General features: G+C 39.4%; 2 protein-coding genes and 2 long non-coding RNA genes across 7 annotated transcripts in view; 2 read left to right on the top strand and 2 right to left on the bottom strand.

Annotated features, from left to right (window-relative positions):
* The window catches only part of scfd1 (sec1 family domain containing 1), a 34101-nt gene extending 32891 nt beyond the window's left edge, over positions 1–1210 (bottom strand). Inside the window, exon 1 of the mRNA XM_083550698.1 lies at positions 1108–1210. Coding sequence (XP_083406824.1) covers positions 1108–1138 — 31 coding nt within the window. The 5' untranslated portion in view covers positions 1139–1210. The remainder of the gene's footprint in view (positions 1–1107) is intronic.
* Positions 51–10899, top strand: LOC310731237. The gene is made up of 3 exons (XR_014535112.1): positions 51–809; positions 1124–1222; positions 10764–10899. It is a non-coding gene; the product is annotated as an uncharacterized lncRNA (long non-coding RNA).
* Positions 10243–19702, bottom strand: g2e3 (G2/M-phase specific E3 ubiquitin protein ligase). 4 transcript variants are annotated; one of them, XM_083550693.1, is made up of 15 exons: positions 19434–19702; positions 19167–19267; positions 18697–18794; positions 18294–18395; positions 18033–18157; positions 17069–17231; positions 16867–16973; positions 16641–16757; positions 16314–16438; positions 16047–16155; positions 15612–15910; positions 15126–15307; positions 14865–15037; positions 10689–10900; positions 10243–10498 (listed from the first exon to the last, which is right to left on the bottom strand). In XM_083550693.1, exons 2-15 carry the CDS (start codon positions 19219–19221, stop codon positions 10251–10253), a joined length of 2115 nt encoding a protein of 704 aa, XP_083406819.1. In that variant the 5' UTR covers positions 19222–19267; positions 19434–19702; the 3' UTR covers positions 10243–10250. The 4 variants fall into 4 exon arrangements, 3 of the variants coding, with proteins under 3 accessions (XP_083406819.1, XP_083406821.1, XP_083406820.1); XM_083550695.1 differs by having other exon boundaries at positions 16047–16119; positions 19434–19692; XM_083550694.1 differs by lacking the exon at positions 19434–19702 and having other exon boundaries at positions 19167–19415.
* A 94-nt stretch (positions 19703–19796) lies between these two features.
* Positions 19797–21282, top strand: LOC310731271. The gene is made up of 3 exons (XR_014535140.1): positions 19797–19917; positions 20309–20587; positions 20688–21282. It is a non-coding gene; the product is annotated as an uncharacterized lncRNA (long non-coding RNA).
* Positions 21283–21681: the final 399 nt, after the last annotated feature.

Below are 21681 nucleotides of genomic sequence, written 5' to 3'. Positions count from 1 at the left end.
AGATTAATAACAAGTAGTTATCAAACAAAATACAATCATGATACAACTATCAAATCAGAAAATAAACAAATCTATATTGAATGACCGATAGTTTTCAATATTACTAAAGGAATTTCCTGATAAATCTAAGATTTAAGGTCAGGAGCAGTTCGGCTTTTTTAACCACTGATTATTATTCTTTGGGTTTATTCTGGGAACACTGGGCTTGAGGTAGGAGAATTTACATGAGAAGAGACACTAGTCCATTGTAGCACCTCACATAAACTGCAGCCAAAACACTTTGTATGGATTTTGAACAGTGGTAGGTAAATTGGGGAACCCAGAAGAAACTCACACAGACAGACACAGAGAGAACATTTGAAACACCACATACAAGTGGTTGTTTTAGATTACAGTGTGAAACTTTAATCTAGATCTGTAGTGATTACTAATTCTGAGTTAAGTATCAAGGGTTATAAAAAAATATTTTGTGGGCCAACTTTTACATCACTGCAGACAGAGCAAACATGTTTCATTCTGAAAGGATTTTTTCCACACCTTCCGAACACAGTTTCTCCGAAATGCGTCGTTTTATGAAACGTCACATTTCCTGCTCATTATACAGTTCAGAAAAAATGAAACTACAGTCCAGCCGTAACGCAGCCTGCTTCTCGTCTTTTTCTTCTTCTTTCTCCTCTTCATAGCTAATAGTCACGTTAATCTTTAATGGAGAAGATATTGATCTATGAGCAAAACAACGAGTTACGGATGTTTTGCTTAGGTAGCCAGCCAAACCTATTACAATAAAATGAATTCGTTCTTGCTTCTAGGTAAACACTACGATTTTTTTTTAAGAACTTCCTATAAATAAGCAGGACACTGACATCCTCGGTGAAAGCTAAATATTTTAAGGATATTTTCAGAAGTCGGTAGCTTAAAATGAAAGTCAATGATACACTTAGCAACCTGAGCATTATGTTAGCAAGCTGGGCAGCTGAAACTACAACACGTTACATTAATTAACTGTTACATAAGGCTACAGAATTCCATTTCAAATGTAACCACATTCGAACGAATATTATAAAAGCTATCCACTTTCTAGAACAAATAACTAAGAAAATAACAGACCTGCCTGCTTTTCCAGGATGGAGGCCGCCATCTTTACTGTTTAGACGCTGACGGGTTGACGGGTGACGTGGCAACTAGGAACGCGAGCGCAGCGCCATCTAACGGCCGAGCAAAGGTAAGGAAGTCTTCTTCTTCTTCTTTCGGCTACTCCCATTAGGGGTCGCCACAGCGGATCATCCGTCTTCATACCACCCTGTCCTCTACATCTGCCTATTTCACACCAACTACCTGCATGTCTTCCCTCACCACATCCATGAACCTCCTCCTTGGCCTTCCTCTTCCACCTACCTGGTGGCTCCATCCTCAGCATTCTTCTACCAATATAATTCATCTCCCTCCTCTGCACATGTCCAAACCATCTCAATCTCGCCTCCCTCACCTTGTCACCAAAACATCCTACATGCGCTGTCCCTCTAATAAACTAATTTCTAATCTTGTCCATCCTCGTCACTCCCAACGAAAACCTTAACATCTTCATCTCTGCTACCTCCAGCTCCATCTCCTGTCTTTTACTCAATGCCACTGTCTCTAATCCATACAACATCGCAGGTCTCACCACAGTCCTATAAACTTTCCCTTTCATTCTTGCAGATACCCTACTATCACAAATCACTCCTGTCACTCTTCTCCACCCACTCCACCCTGCCTGCACTCTTTTCTTTACTTCTCTAACACACTCTCCATTACTTTGCACTGTTGACCCCAGGTACCTGAACTCCGTCACCTTTTCCAGCTCTTCTCCCTGCAATCGCACCCCTCCACTGCCCTCCCTCTCATTCACACACATGTACTCTGTCTTCCTCCTACTGACTTTCATTCCCCTTCTCTCCAGCGTGTACCTCCACCTCTCCAGGCTCGTCTCAACCTGCTCCCTACTCTCACCACAAATCACAATATCATCCGCAAACATCATAGTCCAGGGAGACTCCTGTCTGACCTCGTCCGTCAACCTGTCCATCACCACTGCAAACAGGAAAGGGCTCAGTGCCGATCCTTGATACAGTCCAACCTTCACCCTGAACCAGTCTGTCGTACCTACTGCACACTTCACTGCCGTCACACTGTCCTCATACATGTCCTGCACCACCCTCACATACTTCTCTGACACACCTGACTTCCTCATACAATACCATAACTCCTCTCTTGGCACTCTGTCGTACGCTTTCTCTAAATCCACAAATACACAATGCAATTCCTTCTGTCCTTCTCTATACTTCTCCATCAACATCCTCAAAACAAATAAGGCTTTTGTGGTGCTCTTCCTCAGCATGAAACCATACTGTTGCTCACAGATGGTCACCTCTTCTCTCAGCCTGGCTTCCACTACTCTTTACCATAACTTCATGGTGTGACTGATCAACTTAATTCCCCTGTAGTTACTGCAAGACTGCACATCTCCTTTATGCTTAAAGATCGGTACCAGCACACTTCTTCTCCATTCCTCAGGCATCTTCTCACCTTCCAAAATCCTGTTAAACAACCTGGTCAAAAACTCCACTGCCATCTCTCCTAAACATCTCCACGCTTCTACCGGTATGTCATCTGGTCCAACCGACTTTCCACTCTTCATCCTCTTAATCGCTGCTCTCACTTCCTCCTTACTAATCCTATCTACATCCTGCTTCACCACCTTCACATCGTCCAACCTTCTCTCTCTCTGATTTTCCTCATTTATCAGCTGCTCAAAATACTCCCTCCACCTTCTCAACACACTCTCCTCACTAGTCAACACATTTCTCTTTCCATCCTTTATTACTCTAACTTGCAGCACATCCTTCCCAGCTCGGTCCCTCTGCCTGGCCAATCGGTATAAATCCTTTTTTTTTCCTTCCTTAGTGTCCAACCTCTCATACAGCTTCTCATATGCCTTATCCTTGGCTTTCGCCACATCCCTCTTTACCTGCTGCTGCATCTCCTTGTACTCCTGCCTACTTTTCTCATCACTCAGTCTATCCCACTTCTGTTTTGCCAACCTCTTTCTCCTTATGCTCTCCTGCACTTCCTCATTCCACCACCACATCTCCTTGTCTTGCTTTCTATTTCCAGATGTCACACCAAGTACTTTTCTAGCTGCCTCTCTCATCACTCCTGCAGTAGTTGCCCAATCATCCAGCACCTCTTCAACACCGCCGAGCCTCTGTCTGACCTCTTCCCTGAACCTTACACTACACTCTTCCTCCTTAAGTTTCCACCATCTTATTCTTCTTTCAGTCCTCACTCTCCTCCTCTTCTTCTTCGCCTCCAAAACCATCCTACAGACCACCATCCGATGCTGTCTAGCTACACTGTCCCCTGCCAACACCTTACAGTCTCCAATCTCCTTCAGGTTGCATCTCCTGCATAGCACATAGTCCACCTGTGTGCACCTTCCTCCACTCTTATACGTCACCCTATGATCCTCCTTCTTCTTAAAATAAGTGTTCACCACTGCCATTTCCATCCTTTTAGCAAAATCTACCACCATTTGCCCTTCCACATTCCTCTCCTTAATACCATACCTACCCATCACCTCCTCATCACCTCTGTTCCCTTCACCTACATGCCCATTAAAGTCTGCCCCAATCACCAATCGTTCTTTCCTAGGTACACCATCTACCACTTCATCTAATTCACTCCAGAATTTTTCCTTCTCCTCCATCTCACAGCCAACTTGTGGAGCATAGGCACTGATGACATTTATCATCATCCCTTCAACTTCCACCTTCACGATCATCACCCTATCAGAAACTCTCTTCACCTCCACTACACTCTTACTGTACTCTTCCTTCAGAATCACCCCTACACCATTTCTCTTTCCATCCACACCATGATGAAACAGTTTAAATCCACCTCCAATGTTCCTGGCCTTACTCCCTTTCCACTTGGTCTCCTGAACACACAGCATATCTACCTTTCTCCTCTCCATTATATCAGCTACCACTCTCCCTTTACCCGTCATAGTACCAACATTTAAAGTACCAACCCGAACCTCCACTCTCCTGCACTGCTCCTTTCCCTGCCGTCTCTGTAGACGTCTTCCTCCTCTCCTTCTCCTCCTTCGGCCAACAGTAGCCCAATTTCCACCGGTACCCTGTCGGCTAACGATACCTGTGGCGGTCGTTGTTAACCCGGGCCTCGACCGATCCGGTATGAAATTCTCATTTGTGATCCGCATATTTGATTTGGCACATGTTTTCACGCTGGATGAAGAGTGCACTGGCTTGTGCATCCATAATGGCTGGGTTGAGCAAAGGTAAGGAAGTAACTCTGAATATTCTTCACAGAAACAACAGGGCCGAAATCAATTCATTCGTCTTTAATCCTCGCCATTGTCTCGGTAAACAGTGAACAGATCCTGAAATCCGCCTGCCATGCTGTTACCAACAGGCTGACCGTATTGTTGAACGATATGATTTTACATGTCAAAACCACAATGCAGTTTGATTTGTTTTTTCTGTTAGGTGTCCGAAACTAACGAGTCAAGTCAAAAAGCTTTTATTGTCATTTAAACCATTTACAGGTGCATTTCAATAAATTAGAATATCATTAAAAGTTAATTTATTTAGTAATAGCCAGTGCACTCTTAGTGCCTGTCTAAAGCCTGTATAAATGGAGAGGTTTGCGTTAGGAAGGGCATTGAACATAAAACGTGCCAAATAAATATGTGGATGACAAATCAGAATTTCATACCGGATCGGTCGAGGCCTGGGTTACCAATGACAGCCACAGATATTGTTAGCCAAAAGGGTACCGGTGGAAACTGGGCTACTGTTGGCTGAAGGAGGAGAAGAGAGGAGAAAGACGTCTACAGAGACAGCAGGAAAAGGAGAAGTGTAGGAGAGTGCAGGTTAAGGTGTATACTTTAAAGGTTGGTGAAACAGAATTGGCAGAGAGATGAGAAAAGTAGACAGGAGTACAAGGAGATGCGGCAGCAGGTAAAGAGGGGTGTGGCGAGAGGGATGTGGCGATTTCAATTTGTGTCATCTGCAAACTTGATGTGATTTGAACATTGCTAGACAGTCGTAATTCAGCAGAGTGAACAGCAGTGGGCTGAGTGCTCAGTGTGGTGGTGCTGGAGATGTTGTTTCCGATCCAGACTTACTGAAATCTCCCTCTCATATATACAGTGGGTACGGAAAGTATTCAGACCCCCTTAAATTTTTCACTTTTTGTTATATTACAGCCATTTGCTAAAATCATTTAAGTTCATTTATTTTCCTCATGAATGTACACATAGCACCCCATACTGACAGAAAAACACAGAATTGTTGACCTTTTTGCAGATTTATTAAAAAAGAAAAACTGAAATATCACATGGTCCTAAGTATTCAGACCCTTTGCTGTGACACTCATATATTTAACTCAGGTGCTCTCCATTTCTTCTGATCATCCTTGAGATGGTTCTACACCTTCATTTGAGTCCAGAAATTTTTGATTATACTGATTGGACTTGATTAGGAAAGCCACACACCTGTTTATATAAGACCTTACAGATCACAATGCATGTCAGAGCAAATGAGAATCATTAAGGTCAAAGGAACTGCCTGAAGAGCTCAGAGACAGAATTGTGGCAAGGCACAGATCTGGCCAAGGTTCCAAAATTTTTTTTGCTGCACTTAAGGTTCCTAAGAGCACAGTGGCCTCCATAATCCTCAAATGGAAGACGTTTGGGACGACCAGAACCATTCCTAGAGCTGGCCGACCGGCCAAACTGAGCTATCGGGGGAGAAGAGCCTTGGTGAGAGAGGTAAAGAAGAACCCAAAGATCACTGTGGCTGAGCTCCAGAGATGCAGTCAGGAGATGGGAGAAAGTTGTAGAAAGTCAACCATTACTGCAGCCCTTCACCAGTGGGGCTTTATAGCAGAGTGGCCCGACGTGATCTAATACATGGCTGTATTAGATCAAAAGGGTGCTTCTACTAAATACTGAGCAAAGGGTCTGAATACTTAGGACCATGTGATATTTTAGTTTTTCTTTTTTAATAAATCTGCAACAGTGTCAACAATTCTGTGTTTTTCTGTCAATATAGGGTGCTATGTGTACATTAATGAGGAAAATAAATGAACTTAAATGATTTTAGCAAATGGCTGCAAAATAAAAAAGAGTGAAAAATGTAAGGGGGTCTGAATACTTTCCGTACCCACTGTATATATATATATATATATATATATATATATATATATATATATATATATATATATATATATATATATATATATATATATATACACAGTGAGGAAAATAAGTATTTGAACACCCTGCTATTTTGCAAGTTCTCCCACTTAGAAATCATGGAGGGGTCTGAAATTGTCATCGTAGGTGCATGTCCACTGTGAGGGACATAATCTAAAAAAAAAAAAAATCCAGAAATCACAATGTATGATTTTTTTAACTATTTATTTGTATGATACAGCTGCAAATAAGTATTTGAACACCTGAGAAAGTCAATGTTAATATTTGGTACAGTAGCCTTTGTTTGCAATTACAGAGGTCAAACGTTCCCTGTAGTTTTTCACCAGGTTTGCACACACTGCAGGAGGGATTTTGGCCCACTCCTCCACACAGATCTTCTCTAGATCAGTCAGGTTTCTGGCCTGTCGCTGTGAAACACGTTGTTTGAGCTCCCTCCAAAGATTCTCTATTGGGTTTAGGTCTGGAGACTGGCTAAGCCAGGCCAGAACCTTGATATGCTTCTTACAGAGCCACTCCTTGGTTATCCTGGCTGTGTGCTTCGGGTCATTGTCATGTTGGAAGACCCAGCCTCGCAATACATGGCCCCGGTCATCCTCTGCTTAATAGAGTGCAGTCGCCCTGTCCCATGTGCAGAAAAACACCCCCAAAGCATGATGCTACCACCCCCATGCTTCACAGTAGGGATGGTGTTCTTGGGATAGTACTCATCATTCTTCCTCCTCCAAACACGTTTAGTGGAATTATGACCCAAAAGTTCTATTTTGGCCTCATCTGACCACATGACTTTCTCCAATGACTCCTCTGGATCATCCAAATGGTCATTGGCAAACTTAAGACGTGCCTGGACATGTGCTGGTTTAAGCAGGGGAACCTTCCGTGCCATGCATGATTTCAAACCATGACATCTTAGTGTATTACCAACAGTAACCTTGGAAACGGTGGTCCCAGCTCTTTTCAAGTCATTGACCAGCTCCTCCCGTGTAGTTCTGGGCTGATTTCTCACCTTCCTTAGGATCATTGAGACCCCACAAGGTGAGATCTTGCATGGAGCCCCAGTCCTAGGGAGATTGACAGTCATGTTTAGCTTCTTCCATTTTCTAATGATTGCTCCAACAGTGGACCTTTTTTCACCAAGCTGCTTGGCAATTTCCCGGTAGCCCTTTCCAGCCTTGTGGAGGTGTACAATTCTGTCACTAGTGTCTTTGGACAGCTCTTTGGTCTTGGCTATGTTAGTAGTTGAATACTTACTGATTGTATGGGGTGGACAGGTGTCTTTATGCAGCTAACGACCTCAAACAGGTGCATCTAATTTAGGATAATAAATGTAGTGGAGGTGGACATTTTAAAGGCAGACTAACAGGTCTTTGAGGGTCAGAATTCTAGCTGATATACAGGTGTTTAAATACTTATTTGCAGCTGTTTTTTTTTTAAATTATGTCTCTCACAGTGGACATGCACCTACGATGACAATTTCAGACCCCTGCATGATTTCTAAGTGGGAGAACTTGCAAAATAGCAGGGTGTTCAAATATTTATTCTCCTCACTGTGTGTATGTGTGTGTATATATATATATATATATATATATATATATATATATATATATATATATATATATATATATATAAGAAAAATGTGAAGTGGAGTAATGTTTTCACACTTTTCAGTCCAAGTGGTCTTGGATCCATGACTCAGCATCTATTATGCATCTGCGAACACAAATGATGACTTCAAACCCTCAAGCAAACCAAACTCAGCCAATTCAGAGCCTTTTATTTGGTCCATAATAAGAATATTTGTATTATTATATATAAATTATATAACAGTACTAAATTTCCACTTGGGAGTATATGGCAAAAGATTTGTATCTATACAGCACAATATATTGCAATGAAATTTTTACCAATTCTTTGTTTATTTTTACCATATCTTTTACTATATAAAAAAACCTGAAATGATCGTGTGACAAAATTGTTTTTGATAGCAAGGTTATTGATAAAATGTTTTTTGATAGCAATTATTGACTGATTTTTTAAAAGGATGCCACAGTTAAAAAAACTAGTAAAACTACTAATACCTTTTGTCCACTCAACATAAAACCATGATTTTATATTCCCTTGAAGTTACAGTGTTCTTTTTGTACCATTTTTGTGGTTTCCCAAACAGTAACGTGGCAATTTAGAAATGTTCCAATAACCATGAACTGTGTGACAACAGCACTGGTATTCTATCATATCCGATATATTAAGCAGCAAGTGTTAAATCTAACAAACAATGTTTGATTTGGTCTGACTGTCCCAATGGCTTCTGCTCTTTTTGCTAAGGGGTTGTTAGCAAAAAGCAAACTAACCATATTTTGCATGTGGCCTGGTTAAAAGGTGTAAATTGTTACAAATGCACATTTTGGCTCTGCTGCAAAACCCTAATATAAATTGCTTTGCTGCAACAGGGTCTTTTTAAATAAAGGGCCCTGTGTAAAAATGACTTGCCTAAATTAATTAAAATTAACTGTGAATAATTTAATTAAGTCATTATCCAACTGTTAATTATAGTGCTTTTATTAAGACACTGAAGCCTTTTAATAACTGGCATTAATTTCACATCAAAATCACTGCATTATCATAAATATAATTAATATCAGTTAAAACAATAACATAAGCTAAACTAGAAGATACCAATTAAAACTGTGCCTATTTATACATATTTAAAGGTTTCGAGTTCATTCATTATCGTATCATTTATGCTACCCATCAGTTAGTTGGATCCACTAAAATGAATGCATAAACCTTATAGCTAATCTATTCAAGATAGGCCCCAGGTACCCATTTGTGGTTACTAAAATCAAGTTTTGGAGAGCTCACAGGCTCAAAGAAGAGGATATAAGCATTTCAGGATATTTGCATTTCAGTAGTGCACATTTCACCAAAACACACACACACTTTGTGCGGTTAGCTTGCCCCTCTTATTCCTCTGCATTGCTTACAAGGGCAAAACCATTAATGAAAACTAGGTGCATGATCCTTACAGGTGGATTCCTTAGACTCCATCATCCAATGACAAACCAGTGCTTGTCCAAAGCCCCCACTTCCACACTTATTTTACTTGTTGACTCTTGTAAAACAGAATGCTGACTAGCTATAAACCTCATAGAGTTAAACCAAGTTGTGCTTTTAAATATTATGTAGAATATAAAAGCCAAGACAAATCGTAAGAAGGTGCAGGCTTCCTTATCATGTGCCATTTCCGTGCAGAGTCTTAAAAATACATCAAGCAAACATATTTAATACATATTGCATTGAGAATTGCAATATGCAAGGTCTTAATGGTCAGTTTCAAAAGCATTAAAGACTGACAAGCTGAACTCAGATACTGTTTAGAGAAAAAGTACTGAAGAAATTGTCTACCATTCAATTAAAAGTTTTATTTTAACAATGAAAATTGTCTCAAAGCAGCTTTACACAGATAATGCAGTGACCATTCAACAGAAAGTATAGCTAAAAATTGAAGAGATGATTAAAACAACATTTTCATTTTGTAAAAGTTCTTTCCTTTCAAAATATCTGGGGTTGTTGTGATTTATTGCTCAGTTCCAATTATCAGCAATGAATGAGCAATAATGCTACCTGTGTAAATAATGACATTAGGGATATGAAAATGATTTGAGATGGAGAATATCAAACATCAACAGAACTTTCTAGGAATATATATATATATATATATATATATATATATATACATACATACATACATATACACACATACATATACACATACACATACACATACACATACACACACACACACAAGGATAGATTATAAGCCAACGTATGCCCCTCACTCATATGTGGTTCTTTTTGAAACTGCCACAACAAAGTAAGAAGCACACAGTTGTGAAGGATGTCCTTATGCTGTAGCATGTATTTTTTTTTCCTTCACTGGATTTCTGAAGCCTCTACACATTTAGAGGGAAGTTCACATGTCCTGCATCACAGAGATCTGACACACAGCATATTCCAAGTGCTTCTTAAAGAGTTCATAGGATGAAAGCAGAGGCAGAATGAGCTGGTTTCTTTCAGTTTGACTTTGAGGAAAGGCAAAGGAGGGTTCCAGCGGCACAAAGAAAGATACTGAGGGAGGAGGGTCAAAGCCCATTGCAGGGACCACATCAAAACCAGTGGCAAATATGAGAATATCCTCTAGTGATGCAGCACATCTTCCATCTGAAATAAACAGGGATGGCAACCAATGTGATTTGCTATAATTGAAAAACTAACAATTTATTGTAATGTTGATTTTTTTTTTTTTTCATAATAATTAAATTCTTTGAGAATAAGAAATTAATTAGCTGGTGATAAGCCTATTTATGCACTAAATAATAAAGGCAAAAACAACAACAACAAAAAAACAAACCTTCACACTCATGTATGTATTGCTTCCAGAAAGACAGTGTCATGTTTTCTTTTCCTTTCCGTTTTTCTTCCTCAGAAAAACAAGCAGTGAACAGTAAAAACATGGTGTCAGCAGTCATCCTTTCTTCTGGGCCACAGAAAATTGTGCAGAAGGCCTCTGGACATGCCTGGACTCGATCAAACACACCTAAGGCTTTAAGGCCCTCACGAAACCTACAAAACACCAACCAAAAATTATATAATAATATATTATATATATATACACACAAACATATATACTCACACACATATATACTCTCACACATATATACTCTCACACACACACACAAGCCCCCCTTATTAGGTTCACCTGTCCAACTGCTCGTTAACGCAAATTTCTAATCAGCCAATCACATGGCAGCAACTCAATGCATTTAGGCATGTAGACATGGTCAAGACGATCTGCTGCAGTTCAAACCGAGCGCAAATGCCTTGTTGATGCCAGAGGTCAGAGGAGAATGGCCAGACTGGTTTGAGCTGATAGAAAGGCAACAGTAACTCAAATAACCACTCGTTACAACTGAGGTATGCAGAACATCTCTGAACGCACAACACGTCGATCCTTGAGGCGGATGGGCTACAGCAGCAGAAGACCACACCGGGTGCCACTCCTGACAGCTAAGAACAGGAAACTGAGGCTACAATTCGCACAGGCTCACCAAAATTGGACAATAGAAGATTGGAAAACCCAGGAAAAATCCATAAATAAAATTAGCCGCTTCGTTGTTTAAGCCGCGGGGTTTAAAGTGTAGGAAAAACGTAGCGGCTTATAGTCCGGAAAATACGGTGTGTGTGTGCTTGTGTATATATATATATATAAAAAAATAATTACACACTCACCGGCCACTTTATTAGGTACACCTTACTAGTACTGATGTGGACCCCCTTTTGCCTTCAGAACTGCCTTAATACTTCATGGCATAGATTCAACAAGGCACTGGAAACATTCCTCAGAGATTTCGGTCCATATTGACATGATGGCATCACGCAGTTGCTGCAGATTTGTCGGCCGCACATCCATGATGCGAATCTCCCGTTCCACCACATCCCAAAGGTGCTCCATTGGATTAAGATCTGGTGAATGTGGAGGCCATTTGAGTACAGTAAACTCATTGTCATGTTCAAGAAACCAGTCTGAGATGATTCGCACTTTAACATGGCACGTTATCCTGCTGGAAGTAGCCATCAGAAGATGGGTACACTGTGGTCATAAAGGGATGGACATGGTCAGCAACAATACTCAGGTAGGCTGTGGCGTTGACACGATGCTTAATTGGTTCTAATGGGCCCAAAGTGTGCCAAGAAAATATCCCCCACACCATTACACCACCACCACCAGCCTAAACCGTTGATACAAGGCAGGATGGATCCATGCTTTTATGTTGTTGACGCCAAATTCTGACCCTACCATCCGAATGTCGCAGCAGAAATCGAGACTCATCAGACCAGGCAACGTTTTTCCAATCTTCTATTGTCTAATTTTGGTGAGCCTGTGCAAATTGTAGCCTCAGTTTCCTGTTCTTAGCTGTCAGGAGTGGCACCCGGTGTGGTCTTCTGCTGCTGTAGCCCATCCGCCTCAAGGATCGACGTGTTGTGCGTTCAGAGATGTTCTGCATACCTCGGTTGTAACAAGTGGTTATTTGGGTTACTGTTGCCTTTCTATCAGCTCAAACCAGTCTGGTCATTTTCCTCTGACCTCTGGCATCAACAAGGCATTTGCGCCCACAGAACTGCCGCTCACTGGATATTTTCTCTTTTTCTGACCATTCTCTGTAAACCCTAGAGATGGTTGAGCGCGAAAATCCCAGTAGATCAGCAGTTTCTGAAATACTCAGACCAGCCCGTCTGACACCAACAACCATGCCACGTTCAAAGTCACTTAAATCACCTTTCTTCCCCATTTTATATATATATATATATATATATATATATATATATATATATATATTATATATATATACACACACACACACACACACACACACACACACACACACACACACACACACACACACACACACACACGTATTTCTTTGTATTCAATTGAAAGTTAACGGCCTGGCAGCAGTTGATTATTAAATACCTGTAAGTATATAGTAGCTTCCATTATTACTGGCACATTTCAATGCCAAAATCATCATCCTACTTTTATGATTAAACAAATAAAACCAACTCATGTCAATCTTAGAAAACTTAGTGAATTTAAAACACAGTTTATATTTGGTCTCAGTGCCAAGGAGGTGAAATATATTATATATATTAGGGATGCACCGAAATGAAAATTCTTTGGCGAAACCAAAAACGAGGAAAGCAAGGCCGGAAAACCGAAACACCGAAAGAAATTATGCCAATTATTACCATTGCATTTATGGCTATGACTGTGTACTAAACTTACTAAAATCAAGGCATTTCAATTGCATAAATTAATCTTAAAGTTTCAAAGAATAAATCAATTACAAATTATGAAAATATTTATTTATAGCACATTGCAACAATGCACAGGATAAAATAAAATTCAAACAACGTCTGTCGTGAACCTAATTGCTGAAATATCTGCAGTTATATGCTTATGAACGTGAGTTGCAACAACATTAAACAGCTCAGGTAAGCTCAGGTCGTCTGCTCGGCGTGGCATAACGGGGCTCAATGTGCTCGATCAGCCTACGAAACACCACATCTTCTACGACAGAGAATGGCCGATCATCTAAGGCAATGGATTCCATAATCTTTTGTGTAATGACCTTTGCCGTGACACCATCACTGGGAAAGTTCCTTGCCTTTTCAAAAACGTCCGCCACAGACGGAGTGCGCGTGCTCGGAGGGGTTTTGCTTTTCTGTGCGTTTGCGTTCTTCTCATATTCAGTATAGCGGTCGGGATGTTTGGATTTCAGGTGATAAATTAAACCCGACCTGGAGAAAGTCTTTGCAGACGCACCCCCTCTTGAAATTTCGGCATTACATGTTTTGCAAATCGCTAATCGTGGGTCTTTCTCCAAGATATACTGAAATACGTCCACACCGCAGACAAGCACGTGCAGGGCGCGGTTTCTGTTTGCGTCATCACAACAAACTGTTTTTTTCGGTGATCAAAGTCTTTCGGCCGAAAACCGAAAATGCATTTTTGGGCCATTTTCGGCCGAAAATTTTCAGTGCATCCCTTATATATATATATATATATATATATGCGCATTTTGTCATCCATTGTTATGGGAATCAGGAGTTAATTTAGAGAGAAGGAAAAAAAATTAGAACAACATTAAGAAGAATTATGGTCATAAGTGACCAGATGCCAGAAACAGCTGAAAATTTACCACGAACTTGAGCACATTTACCCCACACACAGATAGTAGTTTTGTGTTAACTGTTTCTTATAATAAGTTTCAGCTAATATTTCACCATATGATGATCAACAAACTACAACACCATACCCATGGTAAAGCATTTGTGGTGGTCACAGCATCATGCAATGAAGCGTCTTCGATTTAGATGGGAGTAGGTCTATTGTCAAGACATGGAACAATGAATAACAAATACCATTACTATGTTTGCGCAAAACCTGCAAGCCTCTGTTAGACAGCTGAAAATAAAGTTCACATTCTGCCACAATTCTGGGGAGTGGTAGCGCAGTGGTTAAGGAGCTGGATTACTGATCGGAAGGTCGGGGGTTCAAGCCCCGGTTTCGCCAAGCTGCCACTCTTGGGCCCTTGAGCAAGACCCCAAACCCTCTGTGCTCCAGGGGCGCTGTATCATGGCTGACCCTGCGCTCTAACCCCAGCTTCTGAGCAAGCTGGGATATGCGAAGAATGAATTTCACTGTGCTGTAATGTATATGTGACAAATAAAGGCTATTCTAATTCTTCATTCAATAAAGACATGAATCACAAATCAAAGTCAGTCACAGGTGAGCTGTGGACAGGAGAGAGCTGGAGGATTTTTGCAAGCAGGAGATTAATAAAATAAATGATCAATGAGAGTGCGCTAACTGGAAGCAAAAGCATTTGTTATTAAATATTAGTTAAAGGGTGTGAGCACGCATTATTCTTTGTATTCTTACTCAGCCACCTATTTTTTTCCCCAATCAAACATTGTTGGTTGCTAAAAATGTTCCATTATAAGTTTTGCTGTTAGAGGAACCAACCTTTGAAGAGGTAACTGCATTCTTAAGAGGAAGTAAAAGTTTAGAATGTCCTCCAGCAGCAGGTTTTTGTCAGACAGTTTAGTGATCTCTCGCCAGCAGCCTGCTACTTGCAAAAATTCCATCATGGGATGCACCACTCTCTTCAGTTCTTTCAAAGAGCTTGATTGTGCTATCTGAAACATATTAGTTCAGTTTTATGTTTGCATGACAAAAAAATGTGTATTGCCTCCAAGGTGCATTGCACTAGACTGTAAGACTCACCTTGTTAACCGAGTACACTAATGTGACATCTCCCAAGTCTTCAGGAGTGAACATGTAGTCAGTGGGGTAATGAAATAAACTGTAGTATAGCGCTCGAGAGAAAAAGGCCACAGGAGGGCCTCCATGGACCAGTGAAAGAGCCAGCAGACTTCCCACCTCAAAATACAGATCATCTCTCAAAGCTGTACACAGGAATGCCAACATAAAATTCTTTATGGCAAGTTAATCTGTTATATCTCTTAATATCCTCTTGCTTATAAATATTACTGAAATAATAATTTTCCATCTTGCAGGTAATATACAGCTATAGCAACTTGTATGCACATTTTCTTTTCTTTTAGTGAGCATGATAACGGATCATACAACAGATTACAGTTAACTTTTCGCAACTCATTCTTTTCTAAAAAGCCATAACAACATCAGTAAATGACTAATATTAGAACTTAAAAGCCATTTATATTCAGTGTGGTCATTAAATTATTATACCTTGTGAGCTGAGAGCCAGGTTTTTAGCATGGTCAGGTCCTTCAAAAACACACGAGTTCTTTAATTTCAGCAGGAGGAGTCTGAGGAAACGACGCTGTGTGGCCACCGTTTGGCTCTGTTTGTCTTTAGTGAACCTCACAGACAGCATGTGACAGGGATTAAAGTCACTCTGCCGCACAGCCTGAAGGGCAGCTTCGACCACATCATCCTTTTTCACAATCACTGCTGTGATATGCTGTGTTGATCTCTGAGTGGCCAGATCCTTTAAGATCTCTGAGGGACTTGCATCCATACAGAACCTGATATGAACCAACATATCACTCTGAAGCATGCAGTCCATTTAGTTTATGTCTAAATATAGGCTATATTGAGATAATAAGCAAACAACGCTGAACCGAGTAAGCCAGATCAAATACAACAGAAATTAACTGCTACCTTTTAGGGATGAACGATGGGTGAAAACTGGAGAGACATCTTTTAAGCAGTCTTTTCTTCTCTTGCCTCTGTGCTAAAGGTGATTTAACATGGTTTGGCAATGTGGAAACTGTTGATAATTGTTAAACAAGTTAATATATATGTATTTTTTAAACAGAACTAAGGCATGCCATCTAATGCTAGATTTATATTATAAAATATTAAACATATATAATGTTTATTTATTTAAACCCAGTGAGGCTAAATGATGTTTGTGGTTCAGTTCACCTGCTCCCTCAACAGCAGCTTTGCAATCATCACAACTCCAGTTGGTCTCATAAAGCTTGAGAGAAGAGCATTTACGATGGGTTCCACTGGAACCACAAAACTTACAACGAACAATTTCAAAAAACCTATTAAACAAAAAGAACATTTAAAAACCACACACAAACATATATAAATATATTTATGTACGCATGTGTGCTTGGTTTACCTAGTACCAAGGTATATATTACACACACACACACACACACACACACACACACACACACACACACACACACACACACACACACACACACACAACAATTAACCTTTCTCAGCTCATATGCTTACCCTGACTGTGCACTGTAACTGCGACCTTTTTCACATGAACATTTAACGGCATCACAATGCTGGTAAACTTGCAACAGTTCCCCATAAGCATTCTCCTCCAACTCCCATGATGCATCTCTACAAATCTCTACAAGTCAGAAATTAATTTAATAAAAGTGAAAGACCAATCATGGTCTAATGTTTATAAATATGTATACCTTATATGGTGACTAAAGAAACTGTATACCTTTCTGGTATGTGTATTCCCATCCTGAGCATTTCTTGCTGAAACTGATCGGAGTTGTTGCATAAGGTACATCTGAAGAAATACAAGGCAGCACTGTGTGCCTGATTCTGTAGAAAAAAAATAATCTTTGGAACTAAAAACTTTACGTTCCAATCAGTGAAAGAACGATCATAAAATGTGTGAAAAATTGTGATAGGTTTACCTGAACACAATCCCTATGAAACCAGCTTCCATGACAAGCAGGGCACTTAAGCACAGAGTAGGAGAGAACCGGCTCAATGGACTCCAAGCAGATAGAGCAGGACAGAGGCAGGGTGGGCATGGAAGAGCAGGTCTGAATGGGGCAATGCTTTCTACAAAAAGATCTGATGAGAAATAACATGACCATATGGACAAATACATACATGCATTTGCTGTACAAATGTTTAAATCCTTTTACATTATTTACACAATATTTTTCATAAAACTCACCACACAATTGTACAACATTAATTTTAAATATCAATAAAGTTAGATATATTTAATAAAGTTAATATTGAAAATATATTAATTATTAAAAACAAACATTTTCAAATAGAATTCATATTTTGACAGTTTCGCAGTCAAGGGTGTCTGTGAGCTCATGCAATAATGAGGTGAATATGTAATTATAATTTGGATCTAATTTTTCCTGTAATGAATTACAGTCTGTTCTGCTTCACAGCTTTCAGATAAATGCCAAAAATAAACATATTTAAGAGGTGTTTTTGATGAGCAAGATTTAGAATACAGACAGCATACTCATAGACAACATAGATAACACATGGCTGTGTAGATTCTAGCTAATATTACTCCAGGGTAAAAACATTGGCTAGTAGAATTCTTGGAACCAATTCAATCTTTACAAGTATGTCGGAGCCAAATTAGATACGTCAGCAGGCTGCATTTGTTTGGCACTTATAGTACTATTGAGTACTTATGTGAGGATAATTGTTTAGATGCTGAAATGTTATGTAATTTGTGTAATAACTTTTTCCTTTGATTACTATTATAACATTATCTATGCACTTTAATCAAGACGATTGCCTTCCAGGACTGATCTGGGTTTGGTCTAACAATACAAATTTTATTAAATGTATATACTTTCTCTGGAAATATAAAAAGTACCCCAGTATAAAGCTACTTACGGAAACAAGCCAGTGAATTGGAAAATAAACTCCTGTTCTATTCCACAGGGCAGGTGGACCATCTGTCTACAGCTTTTGATGGAGCATCCCACTGAAGCACCTATCTTTTTACAGCCCATGCACCGCTGCATGAAACAGTTGCAGACAAGCATAATTTACAAACAAGCATCATCTAATATTCAAGCACATCACAAACTGGCAATTAGTCATTTGCCACATCATGCTTAAAATGGCAGCTGAAGTAAATACTTGTTAATTTACCAGCCTTGCAGATCTACGGGCCTCTTTTATAATGTCATCAACCAAAAACCCATGTATGCCTTCGTGTTCCTGTCCTCTCTGGAATATTCCACTGGACATCAACTGCAACATGATTAGTGGTTTATATTTACTCATATGGAAGATGCCTTTGTTTAATTCAAACAATATATCAAAGTATTGCTTAGAAATCACAAAGAACATATAATAAAAACTTGAAGTCAGATATACATTATTGTTCAAAGAAACTGGCATCAGAGCCCAGAACCACCAAGGATATTCAACACCTTCAGATAATCGATAAGTGCCCAGCAGTGGCAGCTTGGCGGTGATGAGGCTTTAACCACTGAGCCACCACTGCCCAAACACTGGATACAAAGACACACACACACACACACACCCTTACCAAGCAAAAGTAGTGCACAGTGAGTTTGGGTTCATCAAGTGTGACCTTCTCTCCGTATTTTTCAGGGTAATCATCACAACGCCCGCAAAGCTTACAAACTATAAAAACACAAAATATCCAAACTTTAGTCATCAAAACTTCTGAACATCAGCTCTAAATCTTCAATGCTTCACAGTCAAATTTTAAATGCTACTGATATTGTACAAGGTTAAGCATGGTGTTTCCACTAGCTAGAAAAACAGGACATTTTTATGAAAAGACTTCATCAGATGTGAATTCTGAGTGCTTCTGAAGGTGAAGGAGGTGAAACCAGGTAAAATACTGCTGATGAAGCTCAATTGTCCAAAACGCCCTGTTTCACTTGATGCCTTGCATAATTATTGCAACTGTAGGAAGAACTATGCAATAATATACTGTATATACACACACACACACACACACACACACACACACATACACACAAAACATACTTTTGTTGATGGAGTCGTCTTGTTTAACAGCACGTTTTTTCGTCTTTGGCCTCATTTTTAGATTATTTCCGTTAGTTAGTAATGATATATATATACAGAGCCTGCAGGATCAAACACAAGCCACAGAGAAGATTGCGTTAACTCCACGTTTCTCTGTAATCAATAGTATTCCACAATTATTTGGCTCGTTTTCTTTCTAACAAAGACAAACGAGTAACTACTGGACTCGTCGGAACGTAATGTATACAGACAGACTGGTTTACATACCCGACAAGCAAGTCTGTGTTTTGGTCAGTAACAACCACAGAAGCGGTTGTGGAGCTGCTGAACCTCGAGGACGCGATCGCAGAATTAAAACGTAAAAAAACTGCACATTCAGCCTTAAAACCCGAATATAAACTGGTTTAAATGTTTAATACAAACAATGTTTTCTTGAGGGAAGACCGAATATTGCTACATTTTTTTTTTTTTTTTGAAAATCCCTCTACTTACAAAAAAAAAAACTCCGCCCACAACCTTTCCTGGTTGGTTAAATTCAAACAGAAACATTTTATAAACGACTTCAGGCGCAACTTCCGCTTCCCGGTCAAAGAGTAATATATTCATTACACCCCCCCCCCAAAAAAAAAGCTAACTGGCTAACTATGTTGAGTGCTCCACAAATGAGTAAAATGTTTGTTTATTGAAAAAGTGAATGTGTGGTAATTAAAGTAAAGAAAGTGTGTGAATATACTTCATGACACATTTAAAGGTATTATATGGTGATCGTCTGATGATATAAACAGCCATGTTGATTTGACTTATTTCGCAGTCGAAAGTTAAAATCATATATGTGACTAAATTAACGTACGATATTTTATTTCAACTAAATTAATCTGTGAATTAAAATGTTATTATTTATTTATTTAATATTAATAAAACATTATTATTGGTAAATTGTAATAGAAACTAGTTTTTTCCGACTTGTTTTATTAGACCCACTTAAGAACTGCAACGCACCGTGCAATTGTCCTAAAAAAAAAAAAAAAAAAATTTTTTGCAATTTTACTAATGTGTAGTCGTGCTGTTACTGTCTTGCTTACTCTCAGCTAGTTCTGCGTTGTCTCGTGTAATTCTGTGACGTTCAAATGTACCTTCACTAGGAGACTCAAAGCTGGAACATGGGTTGGAATGGAAGATCTTGAGAGACCTACTAAAGCGCTCTGACCTCAAGCCTACTGAACAACATTGGGATGAATTGGAACACTTGTAGGGTGAGACCACACTCCTCACCCTACATCAGTTCCTGACTTTACCACACCTTTTTGGCTAAATGAGCAGAAACCTCCACAATTTTACTTCAAGATATAGAGGAACATATGGGGACTAGTATAACAGCACATGGAAAATGAAATGTTCAAAAAGAACATATGAATCTTATGGTCAATATATTTCATTAATGAACCAAATAGTTAAAACATTTTATGTGGGCAAAAATAAAATGTTTACTGATAAAATACAATAAAAATGCATTTTTACCAGTAAAGGGTCCCTTGTTACCAGAAGTTTAAGAAAACCCCAACTGCTGTCCAAGAAAACTACAGCCATCAGTACATCTCGATCAAGCCAGGCCAAGCCAAGTGAATTAATTGTAATTCGAACCATATGCTGTTGGTACAGTACACGGTGAATCAAAACAGGTCCAAGGTGCTACACACGCCAAACACTGATTTACACAAGACATTAGCAGACCTACGCACATGACTACTTAAAATGCAGATGTGCAAGCGACACAACACAATACAAATAAGAAGCATGTAGCACGGTTTGAACGTATCCACAGAAAATGTACAATCGTTAAATACATTTAAATATGGGAAAGATACATTCATCCAGGCTGCAGCACTTGCACTAGTCCAGTAGATGGCGATAAAACACAACAATTCAAGTTATTCTCGAGCTTCTGCTTATCACAAAGTCTACAAGATTGTCGGTCCGTCTTGTTCGGGAAAATTAATCTGCTTAAGAAATACTTAGAGCAAATTCGATGAAGCTTATAATGCACAGGCTAAAACATGATGTAGAATGCCAGTGGACCTGAGCTATAACAGTGTATAATAAATTCTGCTGAAACTTATTTACTGGTTTCCGAACTGTCAACTGTCAACTGTCCGAATTTTTGTCAACTAAAGTGGACCAAGAAAACTACAGAAATGGTTATGGAATTTGGCAAGCTTATTCTTATGAGAAAGTAACACCCTCAGAGGTAGAGTTGCATTGGTCCAAAGGAAAAAAAAAACGTTTGGCAACTGTTGCTTGCCAGATGTCATATAGCCAAAAAACGAGAGAATATAGAAAATTGCATGAGTATTATGTGAACAAGGCTGACTTTGTTAACCAAAACAGAACATTGACCAGACATTTTGAAAAATACTTTCTTGTGTTTGCTAGGTTGAACATTTTCATGTCCCTTGAATATGATACAAAACACACACACACACACACACACACACACACACACACACACACACACACA

This window comes from Silurus aristotelis, assembly GCF_946808225.1.
Source record: "Silurus aristotelis genome assembly, chromosome: 9".
NCBI lineage: Eukaryota > Metazoa > Chordata > Actinopteri > Siluriformes > Siluridae > Silurus > Silurus aristotelis.
The sequence above is the reverse complement of the archived record's forward strand: the minus strand, read 5'-3'. Positions and strand labels throughout refer to the sequence as shown.